General features: G+C 32.3%; 1 protein-coding gene across 1 annotated transcript in view; it reads left to right on the forward strand.

Moving 5' to 3' along the window:
- The window catches only part of LOC127730265 (secretin receptor-like), an 81,682-nt gene that overhangs the window by 49,915 nt on the left and 12,446 nt on the right, over positions 1-19,321 (forward strand). The window contains exons 2-7 of the mRNA XM_052238566.1: positions 2,033-2,144; positions 9,431-9,541; positions 9,813-9,925; positions 10,784-10,878; positions 12,606-12,774; positions 13,634-13,790. Coding sequence (XP_052094526.1) covers positions 2,033-2,144; positions 9,431-9,541; positions 9,813-9,925; positions 10,784-10,878; positions 12,606-12,774; positions 13,634-13,790 — 757 coding nt within the window. The remainder of the gene's footprint in view (positions 1-2,032; positions 2,145-9,430; positions 9,542-9,812; positions 9,926-10,783; positions 10,879-12,605; positions 12,775-13,633; positions 13,791-19,321) is intronic.

The following is a 19,321-nucleotide window of genomic DNA, read 5'->3' on the forward strand; positions in this document are numbered from 1 at the left end:
CTTTTGGGGGCCTTTTATAGCTTGCTGTTCGGCGTAGGCCAAGGCTCCGTGTTGAAGGCCGTACTTTGACCTATAATTGTTTACTTTTTACACATTGTGACTTGGATGGATAGTTGTCTCATTGGCACTCATACCACATCTTCTTATTTATATATTCAACTGAAAAAGAAGGTATGTTGGAAAGGGACAGAAATTTTGCATTGAAACAGATCACATATGGACCCCTTGAAGAGTTGGTGAAAAAAAAGTTTCTCATTGTTATAGAGCGTGGTGCTCTCCCTACACAAGGCTACGGATTTAACGTACCCATTCCAATCGGACGTGGATACATATTTATACATCCCGCACACCATATTTAGCATGGGTTCTACTGCCGAATGGGAAAAGTGCAGTTGAAAATATTCATTAACCCCAGTCAATCCTGGAGGTTTGCATAAATTCTATCAATTACCATTAATTATTTGTACAACTAATGAAACGATTACATAATTATATTGTAAACATGAACACAAATAATATTGATAGGTAACTGTGATAAAACTTCTTCTTGAAAGTTTCAGGATAGATCAATGAGATGTTTAACGCCATGCTAAAGTAATAAAAATGGCATAAAATAAAATAAAATCAATTGAAATAATGAGGTCGATGATGATATTGATTCAATCTCTTTTAATTTAACTGCCATGTCAAAACATGGTTTTATTTACAAACTATCCACATCATACGGAATAACATGCTTGCCAAAACACCTATTCATACGATATTTTACCGTATGGTACTTATGTTGTACTGTGAAAACTTTGTGAAGGTCAACAGAAACTAAAGTTATTTCCTTGATTGCATCCATCTTATTGCACACTTTAGATAAAGACAGGCTATCTGTTTCAGATGTTCATATATAACGGCACCAAATGGTGCGAAATACGTCACATATACGCGGAATTGTATCGTTTCTATAATCATCAGACAAAGAAGTAGTCGAACAAAGCTATTAAGAAGCCATCAACCATTGTATTTGACTAAAACAAGACCATATTTAATTTGCAATGATGAAACGACGGTGTGCAATGTATTATTAGAAAATAGCACTCCGATAAACCAAAGTGTACAACTTCTACAGACATATCTATTAACTTTGATACTGCACTACAATTTCCATTTTAGAAAATATTGGGTTTTTTACATTTACGAGGCAATATCTTATTCTCTAATATATCAATGTCTTACTAATTCTAAATAGCATGTTCCAGGTTGCACGAATGTAATTCATGCTCATATGCTCATACATGTAATAGGATTAATGTCGGAGGGTGGGTGAAAAAAGGGTACTTGTTTTGTGTAGTTTACTCCTTCTACTGCTTTCAATTCAGAATAATATACAAAAAAGGAATAACAGGAATCGCAAAAGAAGAAAACCCCTCAAAAACACATCAACCACCAACACTCGCATCACACGAACATACAGATGCACAAACAAAGACAAACAATGACGAACAACAATTGGTCCAGATTGTCTGACTTGGTACAGACAGAAAAATATTGTTGGTTAAAAAGTTTTTAAAAAATTTCCTAATATTGCTTGTATGTACGTGTACATTGCAGATATACATCTCACTTTGTGAACATATTTTTGAAATATCGTTTGTATATTTTACATATGGTAAAATTTAGTTGATTTACACCCAAACTTTTGATAGAATTCAAGGTATTATATATTTTGTGCAATCGACACGTACTACAGTTTGCCAACTCAAAGCCATCACATTCACATATCTGCATGAATTGAAGATGAACACGTCATATAGGTTACACATTTGGAGAGGTTTATTTGCTGATTTTCGTTATGATGGAATTTAGTCTATTGTCAGAAACATTCTCAATGGAAGATACCTTTTATTTGTATATTCAACTCCTTCTACACGTATTGAACCCGACCAGTTAAGCATATGGTTCTTTTCATCTTTGAATAATTTACCGTAAATGTTTTAATTAGGGATTTATTATCATGCAAATGTAATAATGTATTTTGCAGGCACCTAGAATGAGCGAAAGAATGAGAACAAAATTTGAACAGCTGATGAGGTTTAATGTTGAAGAACAGAAATGTGAAGCCAAAATAATCAACTATACTGCACCACAAACAGGTTAACTAAACACATTTGAAGTAGACTTTGTCTTTTTTTATCCTAACATTAGATGAAACAATATCCATTTTTAGTTTACCTATATACCCTTATCAAGAAGTTCATCTTATTTCCCTCTATTAATTTCATTTTTGAATCAGTTTGTTGTTGCAGCAACATTTCCAAAACCCTTATACTCTATATTGTTTTGGTATACTTTTGTTGGTTACTTTTTACTTCTTTTAATATTACAACACATTTTGAATTTGATAACACTTTTTAGTGAAATTGGTTCAAACTACGTAGAAGCGAAGTGCTGTAGAGGATAATTGATGTACAAAAAAATATGTCTAATGTCAAATGTTAGGATGCATGTTCAAGGAAATTCTTTTTCATCTTACTTATCAATCAGTGCTATTCTCAGAACAGTACTTTCCCTGCACCAGCGGGCTAAAATCAAGTTAGATATCTAAATAGTAAATCAAATTTTAGTTACTTGTTATTCCAGAAGTTGTTCTAGGTTTCCAAGGAGTCTGTATTTCTCACGTGGTGGCAAAACTAACTGCTTATTTTGTTTAATTTTACACACAAAAAAATCAAGGAGATGGGGTAGGATGGCAAATGAGACAACTATCCACAAAGGACATGGATTTCAATACTTGTTGGAGATACAATGGATAACCGTTAGCTCGTTACAAAGATACCACGAGCCCAGATGCCTTTAACAATGATCAATAAGAAATAATACAAAAGGGAAAAATGGTGCTATTCTTCACTATTCAGGCTGTTGCTATATGAAATTTACAATGGTCAGGTTTGTCGTGAAAGAAGGTCATGATTTCTTTGTCGGGAGGTTAAATATATACTTTGAGATTACATAGCTTGAGTTTGTTGAAAAGGTATGATTTCCTTCCGCTTTTCTTGTACCTTTGGTTTTGTCGTCTGTAGTACTGTTTTTTTTTTTGTTTCACAACTGTTGCCATATTATGATCGTCTATGTACCTTTTTGTTATTTTACTGATCGCATTCGAAATAGCTTAATTTTAGGTTTTATTCGATCACGATTATCAATTAATTCGTGTTTTTTATGAATTCTTAGAAGCCTTTTTTAAATCGTCGAGATTAAAATGTATGGTTTAAGTGTTAATAAATTGTCACCCAATGTTTTCCATGGTTCTTTTTTCATTTTTTTCATGTAACCCATGTAGAAACTTTCTTATATTAATCAATATTTTAACACTCATATGGTAGCCTACCACATATATTTCTAGTTCCTCGTAACGATGTTAGTTGAATACAATGTTTACTAATTTAAAGCTTTTTGGAATAAAGGCTTTTTCGAATTTTAATTGAATACAATTAAAATTGAGAATGGAAATGGGGAATATGTCAAAGAGACAACAACCCGACCATAGAGCAGAAAACAGTCGAAGGCCACCAATGGGTCTTCAACACAGCGAGAAAATCCCACACCCGGAGGCGGGCTTCAGCTGGCCCCTAAATAAAAATGTGTACTAGTTCAGTAAAAATGGAAGTCATACTAAACTCCAAAACATATAAATGAATTAAAATTAAAAAAAACCATACAAGACTAACAAAGGCCAGAGGCTCCTGACTTGGAACAGGCGCAAAAATGCGGCGGGGCTAAACATGTTTTGTGAGATCTCAAAACTCAGTTCTAAAGAAGTCCGAGTCTGATGTCAGAATAGGAAACAAAAGAAACTAAGCAAAATGACAATGATACATAAATTAACAAAGGACTACTAGTAGTTACTGACATGCAAGCCCCAGACTTCAATTAAACTAATTGAATGATTATGTCTTCATCATATGAAAATCAAGCACAATCCCTCCCGTTAGGGGTTTAGTATTATCCCATCATAAAATATATGAGAAGAACATAACCCGTATCATGCCAACAACTGGTTTTAGAACAAATATGTTTATTTCCGATGCAAAGACCCTATGAGTGAATCAATATAAATACCAAAATATGCCATCTTCAATGACCTGATAACAGTATCGTAATTATATTCCTTTTGAATAAGTCTGTTTAAAGGTTTGGTTAGCTTTTGAGGCGAATGCAGACATTTTGTGCTTTGTAAAGAATATTACCATAAAAGATTGGATGTGAAATACCTGAACGTATAAGATGTCTGCATGTTGATTTATATTTACGAATAATGTCCTTGTACCGAGGGGCCAGTCGAACTATTGTATCACTAGCCAGTCAACACTGTGGTTGTGAGTTCCAATCCCGCACAGGGCAGGTGCACTCGACTGCAATCTTAATTGACTAGGATTTTCAGTTTTCCTACTGAGGTCGGTGTTTCTCTCCGGGCACTCCGGCTTCCTCCACCAATAAAAACTGACCGTCACGAAATAGCACAATAGTGTTGAAAGTGGCGTTAAACACCAACCAATCAATCAATCAATCCTTGTACCGATGATAAAATTTAGTAAATGTTTTGACTAATTTGTGATATCGAAAACCCTGGTGTAATAATTTTTCAGTAATACAGAGATTTCTTTCGTTAAAATCAAATGCGTTACATACACGAGCGAATCGAACAAGTTGAGATATATAAACACCATAAGATGTTGACAAGGGAACGTCACCATCTAAAAATGGATAATTAACAATAGGAAATGAAAAATCGTCTCTTTTATCATAAAATTTGGTATTAAGCTTCCTGTTAAAGATAAAGATATCAAGATCCAGGAAAGGGCAGTGTTCATTGTTATTGTTAGTAGATAGATATAAGAAGATGTGGTAGGAGTGCCAATGAGACAACTCTCCATCCAAGTCAAAATTTATAAAAGTAAACCATTATAGGTCAAAGTACGGTCTTCAACACGGAGCCTTGGCTCACACCAAACAGCAAGCTATAAAGGGCCCCAAAAATTACTAGTGTAAAACCATTCAAACGGGAAAACCAACGGTCTAATCTATATAAAAAACGAGAAACGAAAAACACTTGTGAACCACATCACCAAACGACAACTACTGAACATCAGATTAGCTTTGTTTAAAGTCAGTTCAGCAGGATAAATCGCTTTAGTGTACATACTGAAGTCGTCATTATTGAGAGCCAATATATCATCCAAATATCTAAAAGTGTTATTAAATTTTTGTATCAGATGTTGTTTCGATTGGTCTTTGCTGATTTTAGTCATAAATTGTAACTCATAACAATGCAGAAACAGGTCCGCAATAAGTGGTGCACAGTTAGTCCCCATTGGAATTCCGATAACTTGACGATATACGGAATCTCCTTATCGAACAAAAATGTTATCTAGTAAAAATTCAAGGGCAGTTATAGTATCAAAGCATAGTTCTTTTGTTTGCTGTTACTAAAAAATGATCTAAAAGAGTTTGAACATATATATCCGCATTCTGACTTTTTTAATGTCCATTTAACTATGTGTGTGATATTTTTCTTAATAATATTATGAAGCAAAGTGGTATATAGGGTAGAAAAACCAAAACTTTGAACAGATTCGAAATCACCAATATAAGCATGCAATTTATCAAGTACTTCCAAAGAATTTTTGACACTCCAAAAGAAATTTTATTCCACTATTTTCAAAGGCCTTATTTGAACAATTTATTACCAGGTTTTTGATTGTACTAAGTTTTCTTGTAAGTAAAAAAGACAGTTTAGTAGTGAAACAATGGCTTGAAGACGAAATAAATCTGTATTTGTAAGGTGTTTTTTGCAGCTTCGGAAGCCTGTACATAGTTGGAACTTTCATTGTATTTGGTTCTGCTCGTAAAGAGGTAGCTAAAGTTTATGTTTGTTACAGATGTCATTTTCCGAATATGGAGTCAGTTTGAATGTTGGTGAATTCGTGATTTCCTTTTGCAGAACCTCAATGTAAAATTTACGTCAAACAATAATGATATTTTTAGCAGCCTTATCAGCCAGGAGAAAAACAAATTCCTTGACAAGTTCTTTTAAATTATGTTTGATACGAGAAATAGGGCTATTATGGTTGTTGTTAGGAATAAAATGTTCCTTAAAATGTTGTATACGTATATCAACTATGTTCATTACTGAATTAAAAAAAGAATCTAAGGATTTCTTGTCAGCTTTTTCGCGTTTTATCTATTTCGAGCAGTAAGTACGGAGTGAGTCGTGGATGATGTTACGACACTCATTCCAATTAATAATTGACGGGGGACGATATTTAGGTCATTTACTGAGGAATGATTTCAACGCTCGGTCATGAACGATTTTAAGCTCTCCTGTTATAACATGGGAACTGGGGCCATAAATATATTCGGAATTACTGCAATTTCATGACGTAGGTGTATTGTCACTGATATTTACATCTTTACACACTTCGCTATAATGAAACACATATTTCCGGGTAGATTTTTTGTAAACATAACAAACAAGAGGGACACAGGAATGGAAAAAAGTTAAAAAGGTAAAACTGTTCGGCAAAAGACGTCAAACGCTATCCGTCATCAAGTAACCAGAGGACAAAAACAAAAGGCAGGGTATATCAGGGTAGCGCATTGTTCAACTTTTATGATGTGATTATTTATATATGGTCTGTGAAATGAAGACAGGTTTAAAAACACATTTCAGCTTTCAAACTGTTATATCATATAATGCCACAATGCTATATATTGATTTAAGCATTGGATTAATAATTTGTATTGTATACTTATTCTAAGCTTTCATTACGGCAAACCATTGTAATGAATGCTGCAGACTGCATGCAAGTTGGACATTGTAGTATTTATTTCTATTAAGCTATAACAAGGTGTTTAAGAAAGCATTTGCTATAACACAGCTTACATATGAGAGAAAAGGTGATAATAATGTACGTGTCTTTTGGAAATAAAAGGCGGAAGATACCAAAGTGATACACATAGGTCGAAGACAACCATTGGAAAAAAACGAAAAACAATGGTAACCAAATTGATTGATTGATTATTTGATTGGTGTTTAACGCCACTTTCTGCACTATTGTATTATTTCGTAAAGGTCAGTTTTTATAGATGGAGGAAGCCGGAGTGCCCGGACAGAACCACCGACCGTCGGTAGGAAAATTGACAATCCTAGTAAATTCAGATTGCCAAGTGCGGGCGATGGTCACCAAAAGACAAACAATTGTCTAAAAACACAACATGGAAAACAAAATAAAGACTGAGCACGAACCCCAACAAAAACCGGGGGTGATCTCTAGTGCTACTCCACGTGTGACACCCGTCGTAAGGCTCATGCAAGTATATTCGGTGATAAGTATAATTAAGGTGATTTCACATTCGAGAAAAAGAGTACTGGATTATGGTAACGATAATTTGGACATATCAATCGTCATCTGTGAAACAGATTTTCCATAACAGTCAACCAGCTCGTGATAGCGTCTTTTAAATTTTCGAAGAGATGACTTCATTTTCACCACTTGGAACCCTTGTTGAAATAGCTTCCTTGAGACCAGCAACCCCTTATCAAGGAAATCATGATTGGAAATTCAAGATCTGGAATATCGCATCAACTGGGAGATATATATAATATATTCCCTGTGCATGCGCTGCTGGAATGTTGTTAAATAGAAAAGGAATTCTTGATTTGAAAGCTGAAATTTTTGTGTTTAACGAACCCTCATTGTCAATTTCTAGATGTAAGTCAAGATATGAGGCAGACTAAACTGTATCTGTTGTATTGTTTATTTCAAGTTCGACTGGATAGATGCGTTCAACATAGTTACCACTTTGAATTATTAAGTGAGAGAATATTCTCTACATGTATATAGCGACACGTGAAGTTTAAGGATAATGGTAGCTTGTTTGGTTTTTTTTAGTAATTGTCGTTAATATAATCATGTACATAATTATATTTGTTATAGTACATTGTAACTATACTAATTGAATGTTATTATTAAAGTAAACAAGATATATAATTAAAAGGTAAAAGAATAAAAGCACATAAATATAACTTAGGATAGTCCTAGTATTACCATTCTTGCTATGACATCTATAATTTACAGTACCTTCATATGCTGTTCCTATCATAGACCACGACTCAGTCATAAGATTTGAAAAAAAAACAGGCTGAGAGGTAGAAGCTTCAATACCTTTTTATTTGTCAAATAAAAGTTTCCTCTGTTGAACCGGCGCGTTGTGCTAAAATGATACCACACAAAAGCAATTAAAATTAATTCTCATCCATTTCCCATCATTTTCATTTTTCGCTAAATTCGTTTTGTATTAATTTTCGATTGTAGACCTTATTATTTTTTATTGCATACAGTTTTGTACTTTTACATCGACATTGAGTAAGTAAAAACTTTTAATGAGAGATCTAATTGCTTTAAACTCAAAGACATGACAGGAAACACAGTACATATAATAAGCATTTTGTTGACATTATACTGCCTTATCGAATAAGTCATTGAAGGAGCTTTCAAGCATAATATTCATGATTGAAGCTCATTTGAATGAATAAAAGTAGGCAATTCAATATCAGTTGTTATTAATGCAACCTGTTATTCCTAACGCTGCAAAATCTCTTAATTTATATTTAAGCAGAAGAATTAGCTGTTTCATCAAGCCAATTTACATGTAAATTAAAATAATTAAACACAAGAAACAAATATGGTGGTCGTTACAGGAATATATAAAACCCATTCCTAGACTTTATATTTACAATTTACAGTTTATTGTTTATTGAAATTTTATAGACAATATATGATATAGATACACATAATTATGTTCATTATTTAATAATGAGAAGATGTGGTGTGCTTGCCCATGAGACAACAATCCGCCAGACGCCAAATTATGTCGAAGTATCCTTCATATTGTGAATTAAGCATATATATTTTTTGTGGTACATGTAAAACAATGTATAGTCAGTAGTAACATTCGGACATTTGACTTACAGTCAACACCAAATTATTTTAGTGAAGCGGGAACGGTGACTGGTAATTCATCCGGAACATCTTAGACTCGTAATTTTTTGAGGGGTTCAAGTTGATCAATCTTTAATTTTCTGCTGATGCTTTTCGCTAACCTCTTGGGAGCTTTGGCTTTGATCCTATTAAGTAACTCTAAAGTGTTTTTGAACAGTACTTAGTTTACCGCAGTGGATATGGTTGACAATTGACTGAGAGCCTTCATAAGTTATAACTGTTTACAATGTTATAAGTTTGACTGTCCCTTTGGTATCTTTCGCCTCTCTTTTATGCTTAAGGCCTTCATAAAGCGTGACAAGATATGAAATGTATACATGTACAAATTTCTGAGCCAATTCTAGAAATAAATATTTCATGTCATTTATTTATACCAGGTGCATTTTGTGATATGGTATGGGATAACATCATGTGTTGGGATGCAACGCCAGCTGGAACTACTGCAAAAATGAAATGTCCACATTATGTAGAAGGCTTTAGTAACACAGGTATACATGTAGTATGTTTTCAATATGAATATACGATTCAAAATTTATATGTTAATACATACAAGTATTTAAAGTTCAAAATGCATCGATATTTGTTTCATGAAATGATTATGTTCATTATCATACTGTAGATATGAACAAAAAGAGTTACCAATAAAAACAAACACGAAAATACACGTATTTATCTTTATGTCCCTCAATTTTGTTAGTAATATAACTTCCATTTACTCTCCAATAATAAATCACTTTCATCAATATTCTATTTTTGCAGGGTTTGCAACGAAAACATGCACGGAAAATGGTACCTGGTATGTAAGTCCGCATACAAATGGTACATGGACAGATTATACAAGGTGCCCTCTTGTAAACCTTTCTCTGATGGAAGTAAGTTGATGTATAAAAATGCAAAAGGTCATGAAAATTTGATTGGAGGCTATTTGTAATACCCAGCAGCTATGATTTTTTTCATATATTTATCGACACATTAAACTTGCACTATATGCATACACAAGTGCACTTGGCTCGTTTTGTTAAAATTATTTTAAATATTGATGTTAAAACATGTAAATTGACAATATGGTTCTTTCAATAATGGTTGCTACTAATGGAAATCTAGAAGAAGGAAATATTTGTCTTTACAATTTGTCAAGCTATAAATCACATAGAGTCTTTAAAATTTGATGTATCTGAAGCTCTTTCTGGATTTGCCATTAACCATGAAAAAATAACTCATCATAGATATCAGGATTATAATTGTGACGCGCGTTTCGTCTACAAAAAACTCATCAGTGACTCTGGAATCAAAAAAGTTAAAAAGGACAAATAACGTACAAGTTGAAGAGCATTTGAAAGCTCAACCCCCACGTAAAAAATAAAAGCCTAGAATGTATATTTATATTTATATCTGAAAGTCAAATTACGTGCAAAGAAATAGGCAATTTGTTTTTAAATATATGATGCATAAAACACGTAGAAAATTTAAAGGCTGAGTATCAATTTAAGTGCGCAAGACAGTGTTTAGCATTCATTAGGTACACTTATCGTTTTTATTTTATCCAGATACATGTACATGAAATATTTAAGAGTCCCTTATATTGTATAGCCACACAAAGACTAACAAAACATACCATTCACATAGACATATAAAACGTTCGTCCAATGAGTTTACATCAACAAAATCGAAAAGTTTCCACTTATATAAAGACTTATTTCAAGAAAAATATTTTAAAATGCTTTTCTCAGGAACATCTTCCTAGGATAAAACTGATGTATAATATTGGATATGGTTTATCCCTTGGTTCACTTCTGGTTGCTGTTTTTCTTATGTGCTTTTGTAGGTAAGATTTTTAACATGATAAGAAACTTAAATGAAATGCCATTAAATAGTGTTGTCACTTACTTGTTTCGATAGTTATAAATCCATAAACTTTAATGGAGTTCATTATTCAGTACGCATGACCTGTTTAACTGGACAATTTTCGTAACTTAGTATGCATGCTAATATGTTTAATTGGACAAATAAAAATGGCATATATGAAGGTCTGGATGCGGTTTAGACAAAGATTTTTTTATAGTAGGAAGGATTGTAATCTCATGGACATTTTGCATACACTAAACGGAAATATGTTGCATGGCCTAGAGATTTCCCGTCATGTATTTCAATCATTATTTGGCTTGCCTGTTAAATGACGGACATTTTCTCACTTCTAAATTTGAGTCCGCATTTTGTGGGTACATGTATAATAAAACATAACAACAGAACGTGACACTTTTGTGTTCAAGTTTAAGACAGTTCTAATAAAAAAAAAAAACAAAAAAAAAAAAAACAGTTGACATTGTAATGATTCTCAATATTGTCCTTAAAAAAATTCTCAAATGGGCGGAGTAAAAATCCTAGGTTACAGAAAAAAGAATAATGGGAAAAAAATAGAATATAGTGACAATGGACAAAAAATAAGGAATAGAGAATAATTTAGAACTAGAATGAATTCAAAACAGATGTACCGATATGGTATACTAAGCATATTCCGCTTTACATGCATGATCTTTCGCAAGATACCAATGTAACATGCAGTAAAAGGTCAAGACCAGGAACATGACAAAACCCGTAACAAATAGGACTTGTGGAATCTATGAGTTAAAGTGTCACATATGACAGATGAGAAATTGAGACTCTGCAATGATTCACCAATTCATAATGGCGAACGTAGAAGTTAAAAGTGAGGATTTCTGTAGTTTTTCTCATAACATTTCTAGAGTTTTTGAATTAAGTGCATACTTAAATAAATATGGTTAATAATCTATTTAGAATCGTATTAAGTAATGAACGATTTTATATGCTATTATGAGTTTACGCTTACTGCGGAAGAACTTTTTAGTGTAAACGATGAAATAAAATTTAACTACTCAAAGCCTTTGTCAATAAAGTAACATTAAATATTATGGAAATGTAAACATCTTTGTCAGAGTAAAAATTTCTTTCATTGTTAGTTTATTGCACATTTTAAAAGTCATTATTGACAACAACGTCTATAGTTTAACTAAAAGGAAAATTACAATTCAAATATCATTACAGGGAGTTTTTTACTGAATTTATACGTTGAACGTTGTCATTATCATTACATTTTCCTGTGCAGATGAATTTTGAGAACAACCAAGAACTGGTTCTATTTTTCGGACTTATTAAACAATTTATGGAACATAACATGTAGGACTTCTACAAGAGAGGAGAGAGATATCAAAGGACATTCAAACTCAAAAGTAGAAAACAAACTGACAACGCGATGGCAAACATTTTAAAAACGACAAAAAGAAAAACAACAGTATACAAAACACAAATCACAATTACAAAAATGTATCAACACAACATTTATTTATACAGAAGAATAATAGAATACACATTTTGTAGATTATTTTTACAAGTGCCACCAGAATCTGCAACCTATTCGTTCATAATTAGATGAAATTGATTACAAATACACGAGACAAAATAGCTTAAAAACATAATGTAGGTATCAATTGAAATCAGCTTCAATTAATTAATTTTATTTATGTTTACTTATAGACGGCTTTATTCTAAAAGCAACACGCTACATATCAACTTATTTTTTGCCTTCATTCTACGTGCTTCCATGTCCTGTATACGGGATATTCTTTTTGTTGATGGTTTTGGGTTATCAAAAGATGTCAAAAGAGGAACAAATGGAGGCATAACATTTATACAAGAGGGATCAGTAAGTATTAGGAAAGTTCATATATAATAAAATTAATTGATTAAGCAAAGTTAAAAACGAAAAAAAACTTATGTTTCGATATTTTTCTATTTTAGAAGAAAACAAATCCATTTATTTCATTTCGTCGTGAAAACCTGGATAAGTCTGTATAGGGTATAAAAGTTTGTCTTCTTCTAAGCCACGTCTTATTGTAATGAATTTTCATTTTCTTTTCAAATACTGACATAATGTGAGTTACATTGTAAAATTTTCAACAATATATAAAAAGTAAGAAGATGTGGCATGCTTGCCAATGAGACAACTCTCCACCAGATACCAAATGACATAGAAGTTAACAACTATAGGTCACCGTACGGCCTTCATCAATGAGCAAAATGCATACCGCATAGTCAGCAATAAAAGGCCCCGAAATGACAGATGTAAAACAATTTAAACTACCTGATTTATGTACAAAACAATATAAATAAGAAGATGTGGTATGAGTGCCAATGAGACAACTCTTCATCCAAATCACAATCTATAGAAAGTAAACAGTTATAGGCCAAAGTACGGCCTTCAAACACGGAGCCTTGACTCACACCGAACAGCAAGCTATAAAAGGCCCCAAAATGATTAGTGTTAAACAATTCAAATAGGAAAACCAACGGTCAAATCTATATAAAAAACGAGAAACGAGAAACACTTTATGAACCACACCAACAAATGACAACCACTGAACAACAGGCTCCTGACTTAGGACAGGTGCATACACATGAACGAAAAACAAATATGATATACCGTGAGCAACAAACGACAACCACTGAATTACAGGCTCCTGACCAATTCATTTTGTATTGAACTTTTTTTCTTCTTTTCATAGCACTGGGAATGTAAATTAATCTACTGTTTACTTCTCTACGGTGTTACAGTAACATGTACATGGATTTTTACGGAGGCCTTATATTTACATATGTTGGTATACAAGACACTTTTCACGGAGAGACATGGTGTAAAACTGTATATGATCATTGGTTGGCGTAAGTATTCTTTATTGGAGTATATGAAACATAATTTGATTTTAATACTTGTACTTGAATTTTACGAATCTACACATTTCCAATGTATACATGTATGTCAGAAGCTTTGAACTTTCTTTTTTTTTTCTTTTTACTATTTACTTTGCGTTTTACTTGGTTTTATTGTTTTCTTATCATTGCTGACCTTTTCATGTAGCATCACCGTTAATCCCACCACATTCCATTGTTGTAAAATAAAACAAGGAATAAAACATTACGTGGTAAAACTTATGTATGTTTTTGTTTTGTAACCTTCATAAGAATTGGTGAATTATATTGCTGTTTAATATATTTTCCATCTTGTTTATTCTTCTTTGTCGATTAACTACATTTTTAAGACATTATATGTGGCAGACCTTTTTCTCTGAATTACAATTAAGTTGTCTAAAGCCCTGTTGTCACTATCAAATTTTTTATCGACAAAAACTTGGGTCAAAGTTATCTGTTTTCACTATCAAAGTTGACTGGTGATTGGCCAAAGAAAAGTGGGAATTTTAGGCTTACAAAGAGTAAAATGGCTCTTGTAAACTTGACTAACTTTAACATAAACATCACATAAAAAGCATCCAATATACCATAACCAACGTATCTAGAGGGAAAATATCTCATACCCTAAATCACAGAACTATAGTTATAAATAAACATATAATTTATTGGTTATGTTGAATTAATATATTAAATTTTTTTAATTAGGTGCATGATTTCCTTTGAACAATTGAGTGCATATACATAAATGATTTCCTTACGAATATTCAAGTTGAACGTTTCTTAAAAACATATTCACCATACATAAATTAATCCAGTAGCCAGTAGTTACGAAAAGCATTTCATAACCTCATTTATTTTCGCCTAAACGAAAAGGCAATCGGTTTTGCAGGGAAATAGTTTAATGAATATCCTATTTTCTGTTACAAAGAAAGATTTTAACTGCAAACGACGAGATTATTTAGCGATTTTCTGCGTTTAAACTATTATCAAGAACTTTAAAGGAAGCATTTAAATGGGTTTTAAAATTATGTAACTCCTTTCTGTACAATGTACTTCCGTGCGCTTTCTACATGTCCGGTGTGGTTTGCTTCTTGAAATAAATTTCAATGACCTGTATTAGAAATCCATGAATTTTGTTTTGAAAATTGGTCTGTTTAACGAGTATGTCTTCTACCCTTTGTACGCAAATTTGTGTTGGAACAAAATTAATGATCTAAATCTTATTTTGAAAGAAGTTTTACTTTAAAATGTTCAGAAGTGGTATAATAAGAAATTATAATCCATCCACATATCAATATATTAGATGTCAGACAATTCTTTAACATCAAAAATACATTGTGAAGCAGGATCTGCTTACAATTCCGGAGCACCTGAGATCACATCCAGTTTTTGGTAGGGTTTGTGTTGCTCAGTCATAGGTTTTCTATACTGTGTTTTTTGTTCTGTTGTTTGTCTGTTGGTCTTTTTCCTTTTTAGCCATGGCGTTGTCAGTTTATTTTCGACTTATGAGTTTGAATGTCCCTTTGGTATCTTTCGGCTCTCATTTATACTAAAAGTAAAAATGAGCAGCCAGATACCAAGGGGACATTCAAAACTAATGTCAAAGAAAAACTGACAACGCCATGGGAAGAAACGGAAAACGAGGAAAAGACGAACAATTCTACAAAACACTACATTGCTTTTCAGTAGATTTGGGAATTTATAAAAGTTTGAAACTAAATAAAAATAACATGTACACTTTATAAATGTTATGCGATCTAAGCGATTTTCTGGATATACCTTCATCAGGAATGTTCAAAGCTAAATGTTTAAAAGCCAAGAATATAGAAGTACTGAAATAAAAATAAATGTAAAATTCTTTATGATAAAGTGTATTCAAATATGATAATTCAGATGCCTTGAATTGATACTTTTTTCATTGTGTTGATAATACAAGAATATGTGACAGCGACAATTTGTGTAAATTGTGCATCTTCATTTGGAATTATTAAAAAAGATTATTTTTCTTAAATCTGATATTTTTTAGACTTTCACTGACAAACTTCTCGATCATAAATTGTCATTATATTGTTAAACTAATTATTATTTTATCGAAATCATTTTATTTGCAATATTTGTCCGTCATAGTAATTTTATTAACATGTAACTATTTTTCTTTATAAAGCTTTTTGTGTTATAAGTAACAATTAAGTGTCAGTATATTTTCACAAAGTCGGAAATTTGTTTCTAGATAATTCTTTTTGTAAATAATAGATAAAGTCACAGCTTTACATAGTTCTTAAGTTTTCTTACGTAAAGCATAATTAATCCTTTAGTCATTTCAATTATCGCTTATTCAGCCTAAAACTCAAGCGACAGATTTTTCTTATATTCTTTTGTTAATCTTTTAAGTGCTAATTGTATGTTTTGTTCATTGTCATTCGATAATCTCGTTTCTATAATGAAATTGTAACCTATCAAAATTCTTGATTTAAGTATGTTTTCTGAAGTTCTTACTTCAGTGAGAGTCAGACATTCGAACTGACAACATCCACCCAACTTGTAAAACTACATGTATTCCATCCTGAAATCAATGAATTGTTAACTACTGCATAGGACTTGTGTCTAATTATACCAGTGGAGTTAAAGCGATTATTCTCAGGCAAGTGACTAAGTCCTAGTCATTGTCCATCTTTGGCATCGCCAAATTCTGCAATCGGTCGTGGGTTGCAGCTCGTTATCATCATCAATCCAGTAGCCAGTCACCCGGTTACAAATACTTCAAGAACTACTGAAAGCAGGGATTTTCTAATTCAGTTTAAGGTTTCTTGAAGTAGGGAAATTATTAAAAATGTATCATGATATATTGACCTGGAAAAGAATGAATTTGAATTATTTATATGTATATAGTATGTTTATTTCTCAATAAATTGTATACAATGAAATAGTATAGAGAATGAAATATAGCATAATGTAGACCGTAGACCAAAGAGGAGAGGTTGGCATCAAAACAAGTTTCGAATAGCCATTGAGAAATTGTTATTATGATATAAAAAAAAACTTATAAAGAGGAGCTTCATGTTGTAGAACCGGATGATGTAATTGAAATTGTAAACTTAAAATAAAAAATAAAATAAAATTCCGTCCTGCACACTGTATTGTATAGACGTATTCAAAACATTTGCAAAATTAGCTACGCATCGAACACAGAATAAGAAGTTATAAACGGCTTTTATTAGAAATATTTCAATTAAAATATGCAAAAGATACCAAAAGGACATTCAAACTTATAATTCGAAAATAAACTGACAACGCAATGGCAAACACAGATTGATTGATTGATTGTAGGTTGATTCACGTCCAGTGGCAATGATGGAAAAAAGACCAAAAGACAAATAACAGTACACAAAACACAACTTAGAAAAATTAAGATTGAGCAACACGAACCCCACCAAAAACCGAACTTGATCTCAAGTGCTTCGGAAGGATAAGCAGATCCTGCTCCACATATGGCAACCGTCGTGTTGCTCATGTAAGTACGAACCCGGTGATAAGTCTAACTCGGTAGGTCACATTCGAGGAAAAGAGGACGGGATTGTGGTTGCGACGATTGGAACATATCCGTTGTCATCTGTGAAACAGATATTCCATAATGGTCAACCAACTCGTGATGGCGCCCATAAAATTTACGAGGGTTGATTTCAACTTCACCACTTGGAACTCTTGGTTTAATAGCTATATATCTTGTGAGCAGCAACCCTCTATCATGGAAATCATAACAGTTATTTCAAGCCCTTGAATATCGTATCAAAAGGAAGATATATACTCCATATGTAGGCGCTGCTGGAATGTTGCTAAATAGAAATGGAAAGTTCATAATTGGGTAGCTGACATCATCTCTTTTGTCGTAAAGTTTTGTTTTCAACCGACCCTCATTATATAGTGAGAAAACATCTATATAGCGGAAAATGAAGTCAAAGGTTAACCATCTTATCACTGGATTTCAAATTTTTATGATAGTGCTAGAAATGGAGCAGACACTACACTGTCTACCTTCCGGGACCAACCCGGAATTTTCTCTTGTTTTAGTAGGACCTTCATTACCCACTGAATAATGTATTTTCACCTTTTCTCTGTTGGCTATGCATCCTTTGTCGTCATTTTTTACAATGAAAAATAGAAAACTTTACTGCTCGTAGAATTTTACAAAGAAGATATTAGAAGCTGAACACATAATTAACCTTCACAAGATATGTATGCAAGATTCCCAGATTTAAATATTCGATTGTAATTTATGACTTTTGGATATATTTCTTTATTTCTTGGTACTTATTTCTACAAACTTTAAAAAAAACGCGTTTCAAATTACTTACATTTCAAATAAATAAAGAATGATTGCATATCTATAACATAAAAAACAGAATTAGAAAAATCATTAAAGGTACATTATATAATCGTACAAAAAAAAACCGAAAACAGTTTATGACCGCCCACCACACATAAAAACAAAATTTAATCATTCAGCCTTCTATATTACCAACAATACTTATTAAATAGGACATTTAAAGGTATCTGTAGAGTGTTAAACAGAAATTAAGTTATAATTTGTTGAGTATTTCAGAGGTTTCCGGAGTACAAAAGGAGAATCACGAAACTCTGGGAGACTTAAAGCCTATAAATTTGCTCATAACCTTTTAATAAACATCTAATTCAAACGGTATTAAAAGAAAATCAGTTCGCACACCAGGTTTTTATTACATTGATATCCAATATTGAGATTCTGGTTAAAGTATGAAGATCTGAGAATGCAATCTCATAGTGTAAAGAGGCATTTTGTATATTTATATATGTATACGTACTCTTGCCATTTAAAATATCTCACGCATTTTTTCTTATATCAACCTATAAACCTAACACTGATTTTATAGGAATTAAATTGTTTCAAAGTTACTTACATACATTTTCTTTATTGCCCTTTTCTTTGTAAAAATAATTGTAAGATTGACCGTTTGTATAGGTTTTGAATTTTCAAATATTTTGCCTTCGAGCATCACTGAAGGGAAATTTATTATTGAAATGCGTCTATTGCAATGAAATATGTACCTTTAATGTTGATGAACTTCGTTAATTTGAAATAATACATCCTACGTTTTGTCGGAAATGCATTACGTAATAGCGTAGGATAAAATTGACCAATACTTGCTCTGGTCTTCAATATAAACGAACTATTTTGCTCGTTTGATTTTCTAAATCAAATGGACTATTGTTGACTTATTCTTAACTGGAGTGTTCAAACGCTTCAGTCGAACTATGCTTAAGTCAACGCTTTAACACCCCAATGCCATTTCAAAATAAAAAAAAGGCAACAGTAGTATATAAAGCAATCATTTCTTAATTTCTTAAACTGTCAAATTGAGACAGTTTTTAAAAAAATATGATTTTTATAAATAGGTACGTAATCTATGAAAATCAATGTAGATAATCTGACGCATTATTCTACTCTGCTACAATGTACAAAGTTTTTT

Source organism: Mytilus californianus, unplaced genomic scaffold (assembly GCF_021869535.1).
Source record: "Mytilus californianus isolate M0D057914Y unplaced genomic scaffold, xbMytCali1.0.p SCAF_2, whole genome shotgun sequence".
NCBI classification, from domain to species: domain Eukaryota; kingdom Metazoa; phylum Mollusca; class Bivalvia; order Mytilida; family Mytilidae; genus Mytilus; species Mytilus californianus.